Genomic DNA, 11,146 nt, shown 5'->3' with positions numbered 1-11,146 from the left:
CCCCAAAAACGTAGGAGGGGCGAAACGCGTCATCCGGTTACGGGATGCTAGCCTGACTGACTGCAGGTCAGACGCTTGATCAAGTTGGCGTGGACTATTCAAATAATAGGAGGAAAATGGGTCTTTGTACTTGATTGAAAAACCCTTCTGAAAATAAGAACAGGAACTGTCTAAAATCTTGGAACATATAGGAGGATTTAGTCTCGAGGATCCCCCGAAAATCTTGATGCTCGGCTATAACGAAAAATATCAGCTAAAAGATCAAGTGGATAACAGCCTAATGACTCAGATTGACCGGTTGGAGTACTAAGGAACCGTGAGTAAATGTTACTCGAGTTTAAACATATCACACACAGATTGGAGGTATAATCCCCTAGTGTGGTTATAACTCGGCGGCAACCAGTACATAAACTCACAGGGTCATACACTATATATATATCTAGCTATATCTCACCTGAATTGCTGCAATCAAGTTGAAATAACATCTTACATATATACCTCCTGCACTCAAAGACAAGAACAACTAACAAATTGGACTAAATACCAAAGAGTTTTACCCTTTGAGTAACGCCTGGCAGTTCACATAATTCGGATTTTTCCTCATCTACCCAAACCCCTTTTTTTGCTGCTCCTTTTCCTCAATTGAGGACCACCAGATGATATCAATTGCACTGATCAGCTAGCTCCCTGTGTGTGTGAAAAGTGGCATGTATGTATGGATTGTTGCAATAATCTTTTATTGATTGTGTAGGTGGTGGGTTTGTACTGTGCATTCGCTTTGTATATTAATATTTTTATCCAATAAAATCATTTTGATACTATTATTTAACTCTCCGACCCTCGTTCATAGCTGCACTAAGTTCATAACCATCTAGGTTAGAACCAATTGTCCTAAATACTGTCTCTTTTGAGCAGCTGAGGGTTGTTTTGAGAGAAATCAGGTCATTTTTGACCAACATAGGGAGAGGAACTCTGGGTACACCATTCTCTTTTTTTCTATCTTGGAAAAGAGATGTCTTTCAGCAGCAGATGGAAGTCCCTCTTTCATCAGAACGTCACTTAGGAGGAAGGAGAAGTCATCTATGGCCTCTTGCAACACCACCGGTTGTCTAGGGTTTCCTGGAACACCTCACTGCTCATGTAGGGTCATTTAGGATCTCTGACAAAGATCACCGCTGGCTCCGTTCGATTCCGCTCACTCAGCTGGGCTGGCTGGGTCACTCCAGGGGCTGGATCAGCCGCACGACCAGGACGCGATATCCCCGCCGCTGATGCGTCATTAGGCCTCAGTGTAGGCACTCAGTCACCGTCTCTTCCACTCCCCAAACGGACAATAGTCTTTGCACACTGCGGTACAGAGCCTGTGTGTCCCTATCAGGCAAAGGTGACCACACGGCCCTGTTGCAGGCAGCCTTCACTCACACAGTATCATGGATGTCCGCACACTTCAGATCCTGGTCCTAGACTGCGCATGCTCAGTAGCTACCGCCCCTAGTCCTCCTGCTTCCTCTCACACAGCATCCTTGGCGATGTAGTTCTCAACATCCTTTCAGCAATGTATCCATATCTGCTCTGTACTACAATCCCCACAAGTCTCCGCCTCTCTTCACACACACAGGCAATTAACTGTTTATAGTCCGAATCCTATAGTAGCACAGATATATAACTATACAGGGGCTACACTGCTACCACAAATCTTGATTTTCTATGGTAAAAATTTCATAGTAGCCCAATTTGATTTATTCAACGATGCTCCATTAATGGGTGGCTCCATTAGTTTTCTTTTTTAAGACCTTTGGCATTTTGGGATAAGAAAATTCTTCCTATGCTGTGCATACTTGCACATTAGGACAAAAACGCTCCCCTTCTCACAGAGGTTTACTACCTTTTTAAATGTTAGAATTAGGGAGACAGTCAGATAAGTGTTAGGGATAGATCATAATTTATGGAGGGTATGAGTGAAAATTCACATTTGTTATCACTGCAAAAAAGCCTTGGTCAAAGGTATTCTGCTTTACTACAACCGACACAATGTTCAGGTGTGAATAGGGGCCATTGAGATTCCGCACATTGAGTGTTGTATCATTTACACATTCGAGCTACAAAATGCTTAGGTGTGCATTGGGCCTATGAGTGTTCAGTGTTTACAGGAGTGGGTTTAGACTTGTACCATTCCGATGACTTTTATGTATAGTCACACTATGAGATATTTTTGCTACTCATTTCATCTATGTATATACAGTAGTTAGTGAGGGCATTGCAAACGTGTAGTGGCCATTCACATCTTCTAATCAATGTGATACTGAAGGTTTACATAGTTAGCCAGGTTGAAAAAAGTCCATCAAGTTAAACCTATAGAGAAGAGAAAAAAACAGAACCTTGTGATCATCCAGGGGAAGGCAAACCACAGCTATAAAGTATGGTTCAAATTGTTCCAACAGGGAAAAAAAATTCCTTCCTGATCCCATAACCGGAAGAAGTTTTTTTTTTTACCTGTTGGAGCAGATTGAACCATTCTTCATAGGGTTTTTTTGTTTGAGCAATAGCTAGCAAATTCAGCACTGTAACTACATTTGAAATGTAATCCACAGAAATATTTAGCGTGCCAAAATGTAATAATGGTACATTGTGGGGTATGATTAGACATGTGCACTGGCAAAAAATTAGTTTAGTTTCGCTTTAATTCGGATTTTGTGTTATTTCGTTTTTCAGATTCGGGTGTAGAAGTCAAATCGGATTCGGACAAAATTCGTTAGCGGTAGTTCGTTCGAACGTTCGTTTCGTTTTCGTTTCTTATTCGTTTCGTTCATTCGTTGCAGCAAAGTGACATTTGAGGGGGAAAAAAATGTTTTTCTCCTTCTCTAATGTCACTTTGCTGCAACGAACGAATGAAACGAATAAGAAACGAATGTTCGAACGAACTACCGCTAACGAATTTCGGAAATGGAAATTCGTATTTGTTTGCATTCGTTATATCTGTAATTCGGATACACCCGAATTTCCGAAAATTCGTCCGAATTTTGGTTCGGAACTAAACGAATCGCACATGTCTAGGTATGATGTCTTTCAGCACAGGGAGGAAAAACATTGGCTGTTAAAGTAACAGTTTGTTCAGAAAAACAATTTAGAAGGGGAATCATTCACGTTAGGAATGTTTTCTGATAATAAGTTTTCCATAACCAATTTAAGAATGAGTTATCGATGAAAACTCTGCCAGCATATAACCAGCATGTCCAGATGTTTTATTTCAACTGATAATACCTTGCATGGATAGTAATTGTGGCACATGATTGGCAGTGCCTGGTCACACTTTGCTGGCTTAAACTCGCTATACATTGAGTATATGTTTGAATAGTTCTTGATGAACAAGCTGAAATTTGCCCAGTCAGTGTCCCAGTCTCCTGGCTTCCTTCTGATATCCTTCAATATGAAAAAAAATCAAAGGAGCCGGGGTGAATATTGTCTGCCAAACAGTGAATGCATCCAATAAGCTGCAGGAGCTGTTCGGGTATTTTGATAGCCAGCGGGGCCGACTGTCAAAGTACAATAGTTGCAGCGGAAGATTCCTCCATCCTCACTATTTAGGGTGGATAGAGGAATCTGTTGGATATTTTTTACCGATCAGTGCATATACCCAGCTTTAGCAACTTTTATTCAGTCAATGAATACGCACATGTTGCCATGTGAGGGGGTAGAACAGAAAGAACACAAAGGTGTAACTGAGTATATGCATATACTGTAAGCTGTTATATAAATTCATCATACTCCATTATGACACACATGCATGTACAAATGTATTCTAATTGTTTGTCCTTGTTAGCAATGTAATGTATACCGTGCTTTTACCGGGAACATGTCTGACTCGCTCCTGTGTGTCTGCACTGCACAGATTGCTTACTGTTGCTGTGGTCTACACTTATTTACGAAGGGATGTTGCAGCATGTGCCTCCTGTTTCACTCTTTCTGCGGTTCTTATTAAGCTGTCTGTTCTATTCTAATACTGTGATCACTTACATTCTAGATTATTAGTTATTATTAATATCCATTTATCCCTGTTTTATAGGGATGTCCCGATACCACTTATTTAAGACCAAGTACAAGTACTGTCCCTCAGGTATTTGCTGATACCAAATACTTTTTCTTAAAGGGACATGTGACATTTTTTCTAAAACAATACAGACTATGATTTTAGGGCAGTTTCTTGTGGAGCATGTTCATAATATTTCCCATATCCAATCATTGTTTCATATCAGCAATACTTTTTATAACTTCAAGTTTAATTGGGGGAAGTGGGACAGATTGGAAGAAGCAAGGGAGCTTTGTTGCTCTATTTCTGTAACCTGATCATTTAAAGAGTTATAATTCTCCCCTGCTAACTTGAATAGGCTAAATGATCCATAGTACACACTTCCAGTACACTGCAGAAATAGTAGTATAGGAACAGGCCGCACTATCCAGAGAATTACAATACTTCAGACTTTATTGAAATTTACAGCAAATCCAGTATAACTATAACAGTGAATAAACGTGTATAAAGCAGCAAATACCAGCACTGCAAACCCCCAACCATCTACAACCTCTCGCATGTTTCACCCGTAGGCTTATTCATACCTCTATGAATAAGCGGTGAGATTTCCTTTTGCTCTACCCTCCAGAAATAGTTACTATTCTCCCCTGCTAACTTGAATAGGTTACAATTTAACCTATTCAAGTTAGCAGGGGAGAATTGTAAGGCTATTTCTGCAGTGTACTTGAAGTGTGTACTGTGTACTATGGATCATTTAATGGTTAAATGATCCATAGTACACAGTTCCAGGACCAGTACACTGCAGAAATAGAGTTACACTTCTCCCCTACTTCTTCCAATCTGTCCAACTTCCCTGAATATCGAAAACCAGCTAATGACCACGTCCCGTATGACGGCCGCAGCAAGCCGTGTAACAGTTTCCCTCACAGCATACCACAGCCATACATCCATGGTTTTACTCACAGGCAACTCACTCGCTCTTGTGGCCCTTAGGTAGTCGGAGATGTGCGGGAGTGGCATCCCCAATCGCCATTGTGTCTGGTGTGTCTAGCTGTTTGTGGGAGGAGCTTCTGTGAGGTCCTTGCTTAGCTGCCCGGAAGGCTGCCCAGAGGACCCCAACAAGCGCAATTCCTCTGGGCAGCCTGAAACTATCTAAAAATTAAAACGCTGGTATCGGCGCTATGTATCGGGGCATTTTCACAAGTACAAGTACTTGTGAAAATGCTCTGTATCAGACCGGGGACATCCCTATGTTTTTACCTAACTGCTCAATGTCTACCCTGTAGAAGTGAATAAAAGTCGCTTCTCGCGTTCCCTGTAGATATATCCAGTTACTTATTTTGGTCTGGTGTATACTGTTCTATATAAAAAAAAAAAAAAATACTTCCACTACGCAAAGTTTGTATATTGTTCTATATAAAAAAAAAAAAAAATACTCCAACTACGAAAAGTGTTATACTGCACTAAATTTGAATCCGTCCTCTATATTATTGCATTTGTTAGCTTTAAAACCACTATAAAGAAAAGTAATGTTGTAAAAAAAAATGTATTATTTATAACCATGTTTTCCATTTAAAAGAGGAACTTTGGCTCCCTTTCCATTTTTTTTTGGGGGGGGGGAGTTTTGACCCATCTTATCTTTTGTGCATTGTCCTTAATTCACATATTCACCCCTGAATATTCAGCCCTGCGAATCCAGCATTATCCTGCTGCGATCAACTGTTTATGTGACACAAAGCTGGTCCGTGCCACCATCTTGGTGCTCCTTAGTCAACTGCCGCTTTCAGATTCAGACAGCCAGCCTCCATTGATGTGCGGAGCTCTGCCCATGGGCTGCTCTATGTCCCTACTCCTGCAGCCTCGTGGGATATAGGTTGGGGATATCATCCCAGGAGCATGGATGTGGGGGGCAGAGCCCGGGAAAAGAAAAACAATGGTGGACAAACAGGAAAAGAAATGCCATTCCTTTTAAAGTAGCGGATGGAGGGGAGGGTTGAAGTGGGTTAATGTAAAATTGGAGTGAATTCCCGCTTTAATTCTCGCCCGTCCACAAAACTGGGGGCTAAACGATGTCCCTTTTTACTGTCTCGAAAATTTAAGCGGTATGGAATGGCAAAACTTTCATACTAAACCTGAAGTGCTGCATTTCACAGGAGATATTAATCAGCTGTTATGTAATAATGGCATCCCTCAGTAAACAAAGTGTCCAAGTCAGTGTGTATGTGTATCTATATATTCACAAGCTGAAAATATGAAAACAAATGTATATAACATGGCAGACATGAGGGCAATAAATCTGCCTGTTTACTTTCCGTCCCAAGGTTAATGGTTTCTTCTATATTCATACCATATGCCCTTACGGCTATAGATCTCTCTATTTGCAGTGGTGACCTTGTAGCACACATTTATTTGTTTATTACAGGTTTTTATATAGCGCCGACAATTTACGCATTGCTTTACATAGTTGCACATTCACATCAGTCCCTGCACTCAAGGAGCTTACAATCTAAGGTGCCTATCTCACATACATACATACGAGGGCCAATTCAGACAGCACATTACCACAGACTTGGCGAAAAGTTTATTTTTCACACTAAAATGAAAGTGTTTCAGACAGATCTAAAAAAAAAGCTCCACAAATGAATGCAGTTACATATTTATTTAATAAAAATTTATTTTAAAGACAACTGATATAAATATATTAGTTTGAATTGGTTTTGTAATCCCTAGACCAGTAGCACTCAGATTGGAAGGGGGCAGAGCCAGAGAAGGCCTGGGAGCTTTTGTTCGAAGGCTGGGTTCACACCTGAGCAGTTTTTTTATGCTCGTTTTTCAGCTAGTTTTTTTTGAGTTTTTTCATTCAGGGAAACGCGCGTTTCACTGGCGGTATAATGTTTTTTGTTTTTTTTCCTTTTATTTTCTCTAAAAATATATTTATTTATTTTTTAGGGACGGAACCCGGAAGTCGGCAGCCGCCGAAGACACAGCGGGGATCGCGGACAAGGTAAGACCTGTACACTGTATTCCCGAGTGTGGCTCGGGGTTACCGCTTGGTTAACGTCGATCCACACTCGAATACCAATGGCAACGCGCGGCAAAACGCCCCAAAGAAGCTACTGTACTTCTTTGGGCGTAGGGCGTTTTGCAGCGCGTTCCTACGCGCTGTAAAACGCCTAGGTGGGAACCATGCCAATAGGCAATAATTGTTTTTCACATGTTGAGCGTTTTACAGCGTGTAGGAACGCGCTGTAAAACGCCCAGGTGTGAACCAGGCCTCCGAGGCAAATACAGCCAACAGACCTTCTCATGGTAAGGGCTATTTGATTGGTGGCCATGGTGTAGATGGGTGTTGTGTTTATAGAACCTGGTTTATTGTAACCCACCATTTTATTCATATATACAGTATGTATTGATATATATAGTATATACTCTTAGTGGGGGATTTAAGAGATGGATTGTAAAATACTTTTTACGAGCTGTACAAGATGCCTCCTGCTCTATGAATGATTTCTGAACAGTTAGCCATATAGTGCCGAAGACCTGTAACTTACTGCAGGCCCTGTTCTGATTGAGAAGTAAATTGGGTTGTATCACTACTCATGGCTACCACACCTGCATATGTTCTGGATGGCAAATGCCCCTCTACTTCCCAGCCCAGTTCTACCCTATGCAGGGCAAGGCGGGCAGTCCTATATCCATATGCTAACAGAAGAGAACAGAGAGATTACAGTAATTAGTCTGTTGCTTCTCTTTCACTGAACAACAAAAGTACTTAAAGAACTCAGCCAGGTTATGGCAAGACCATTAATCATAATTTTCAAGGACTCCTTAATGACTGGTAGAGTACCAAGTGACTGGCAGAGGGCTACGGTAGTACCGATATTCAAAAAAGGTTCAAGATGCCAACCTGGGAACTACAGACCAGTCAGCCTTACATCCATAGTTTGCAAACTGTTAGTGGGAATGATAAAGGACTACTTAGTAGAGTTTGTTCATGATAATGGTATAATAAATTACAAAAAGCATGGATTAAGGAAGGACCGTTCATGCCAGACCAACCTCCTAACATTCTACCAAGAGGTAAGTAGAGATCTGGATGGAGGGAGGCCGGTGGATGTGGTATATTTGGATTTTTAGAACATATTTGACACAGTACCTCATAAACGCTTACTACACAAGGTGAGGTCTATGAGCATAGATGAAATGGTGTGTACATGGATAGAGAACTGGCTACAGGAACGTATCCAGAGAGTATCGATAAATGTCTCCTTTTCAGATTTGTCTAGGGTCATGAGTGGCGTGCCTCAGGGTTCTGTGCTAAGCCCCATACTATTCAACCTGTTTATTAACGAAATTGGGGAGGGCGTGAATAGCCATGTTTCCGTGTTTGTTGATGATACTAAAATCGGGAGGGTAATAGACACGGACTTAGACAGTAGAACATTACAGGAGGACCTGGATAAAATAGGGGAGTGGGCAACTATATGTCAGATGAGGTTTAATGTCGATAAATGCAAAGTAATGCACTTTGGAATTAAAAATAAACAAATGGGTTATACAATTATGGGTATGCCGCTGGGGAAGTCAGAAATGGAAAAAGATTTGGGGGTCATAGTAGATCACAGATTGAATAATAGCTTGCAATGCCAGGCTGCTGCAAACAAAGCGAGCCGAGTTGCGGCTTGTATTAAAAAGGGAATTTACTGTAGAGACAAACCTATAATTTTACTTTATAGATCGCTGGTTAGACCTCACCTGGAGTACGCGGTCCAGTTTTGGTCACCAATACACAGAAAGGATGTCCTTGAGCTGGAAAGAGTCCAGAGAAGGACAACCAAACTAATTAAGGGGATGGAGGACCAAAGCTATGAGACAAGGTTACTAAATTTAAACATGTTCAAGCTGGAAGTGAGGAGATTAAGAGTGGATATGATTTTGATGTACAAGATGTTAAATGGTGATAGCAACATGAGCAATAAACTTTTTACGATAAACTCCATAACAAAGACTAGAGGCCACCACCTAAAATTGGTGGAGAAAAGATTTCAGCACAAGGGGCGCAGGAGCTTCTTCAAAGTTAGAGCAGTTAGGGTTTGGAACTCGCTGCCGCAAGCCGTGATTTCAGCTGAGAGTGTGGAATGATTCAAAAAGCATTTGAATGATTTCCTCAGAGACTGTAACATTCAGGGGTACAGGTACTCTTAAGAACAAGCTCACACAGTGACTCATACACATGCAGAATCGCATGCATACACGCAATGGGTTGAACTTGATGGACCTGTGTCTTTACTCAACCTCAAATACTATGTAACTATGTAACAAAGGCTGGGAGCCAAAAGGTGACTTAGTTGTGTTTGAACACATTGATATTAAAGTCAAAAGGTTTTTAAACTATTTCAAATGATTAAATGACTTACAATCAGTTATGCTTCTTGATGTTTAAAAGTTTTAGTTTCCTGCAGAACCAGCTGGTCCCGTGACCACTGGCCTTGATCTCCTGTTTAGGGTGGCTTATTTCCCTTGCAGGGTCCTATGGAGCCACCCTTGTGTGTGCTATTAAGTGGTGTCTCACAACAAACGCACAGACTAGGGATGCACCGATACTAGTACTTCCCGGCTAATCGGGAAGCTGGGCGGCGAGTCAATACACACCGCCCGGCTTCCTTAATGGGACTTCCGGTACCGGTATTCGGTATCAGTGAGTAAGAAAAATATATCTGTACTCGTACTTTTATACCGGTGCATCCCTTACACAGACTCCCAGTCTCAAGCTGTAAAAGCTACAGTAACAGAACCTGTTTTCTCTTTCATCCTACATAAACAGCAAAAAGAAGAGTAAAACTGAAGTGTGTGTCTGTGTGTGTGTCGATTTTAAGTTCATATATGACCATTGGCCCGATTAAAAGTTATTAATACATTTTCCCCTTTTTGTTTTTGTTTTTACTGAAGGTGAAAGACACATATTTCCATCTGGTAAACACAAGCTTCCATTTAGTTTCCAACTTCCTACAGGGTAAGTAGTGTTTTCTGTAAAAAGAGGATCGTTTTTAAACATTTGTGTATTTAACTTTTCTCAGCGCTTTACCATTCTCATTCTTATATCCGGTGTCAGCTACTCTCTTCTAATGTCACTTTAAGGTCAGTTAAATGACTGAGTTACACATTTAATTACTGAACTATTTTTGTTTTGTTTATTGATTCGCACAAATAGTTTTTAGGCGATCCGTTTAGCAACAGAAGTGCAGCTTTTTGAACAGTTGAAATGACTCATCTGTTGCTCTGCTCTGTTTCATGAAGGAAATAATCCGTATTTTCAAGATATATAGGCTGGTAGCTTAGTCTCGGCTGTCCCTTTTTTGGAAGGACAGTACCTATCTTAGAAACTATTACCTGTCAGAAGTATTTGCACTGATCTTAAAGTGACACTGAGGGCCCATTCACACCACATCCAGATCATCTCCAGACCAGACCAGATTGTTCCCAGACCCAAAATGCATCCTATGCTATTTCAGGCCTCTATTCACATCAGCGCAGTCCATTCCAGACCAGAAAAATACTGCATGTCTCATTTTGTCTGGTCTGGAATGCACTGGAACTGCGGCAGGCTCACGCCATTTTCTGGACCAGATCTGTTCCCGAAAATTGTGTGAACCTGCCTTGAATCTAAATGACACTAAGTTAAATCTTTAAAATGCATTCAAGTACCTTTTAACCAGTTGACATCCGCGGTGTTAAACCCCGTTCCCATCCAGGCCATTTTTCAGTATTCAGCGCTGCGGTACTTTGACTGACATTTATTCCGTCATGCAACACTGTACTGAAATGAATTTTATACACTTTTTTGGGAACAGATAGAGCTTTCTTTTGGTGGTATTTATTCACCACTGGGGTTTTTATTTTTTTACTATATTAAGGAAAAATTACCGAAATAAAAAAAAACAGTTTCCCCTATATTACATGATAAAACATTTATTACCCAATTTTTTGAAAAAATATAAAAGACGGGGTCACGTCGGGTAAAAAGACACCAAACATGTCAAGCCTTAAAATTGCGTGCGCGCGCGAAACCTCAAAAAACGATAATACCCAAAATTGGCCATAGGCGACGCTTTAAAAGCT

The 11,146-nt window shown here is 40.9% G+C and overlaps 1 protein-coding gene across 1 annotated transcript in view; it reads left to right on the top strand.

Moving 5' to 3' along the window:
* The window catches only part of ARRDC4 (arrestin domain containing 4), a 43,683-nt gene that overhangs the window by 10,401 nt on the left and 22,136 nt on the right, over positions 1 to 11,146 (top strand). The window contains exon 2 of the mRNA XM_018557090.1: positions 9,977 to 10,040. Coding sequence (XP_018412592.1) covers positions 9,977 to 10,040 — 64 coding nt within the window. The remainder of the gene's footprint in view (positions 1 to 9,976; positions 10,041 to 11,146) is intronic.

Source organism: Nanorana parkeri, unplaced genomic scaffold (genome assembly GCF_000935625.1).
Source record: "Nanorana parkeri isolate BGI_ZX_2015 unplaced genomic scaffold, ASM93562v1 scaffold266, whole genome shotgun sequence".
Taxonomy (NCBI): Eukaryota; Metazoa; Chordata; class Amphibia; order Anura; family Dicroglossidae; genus Nanorana; species Nanorana parkeri.
Note: the sequence above shows the minus strand (reverse complement) of the source record. Positions and strands in the feature narration are given on the sequence as shown.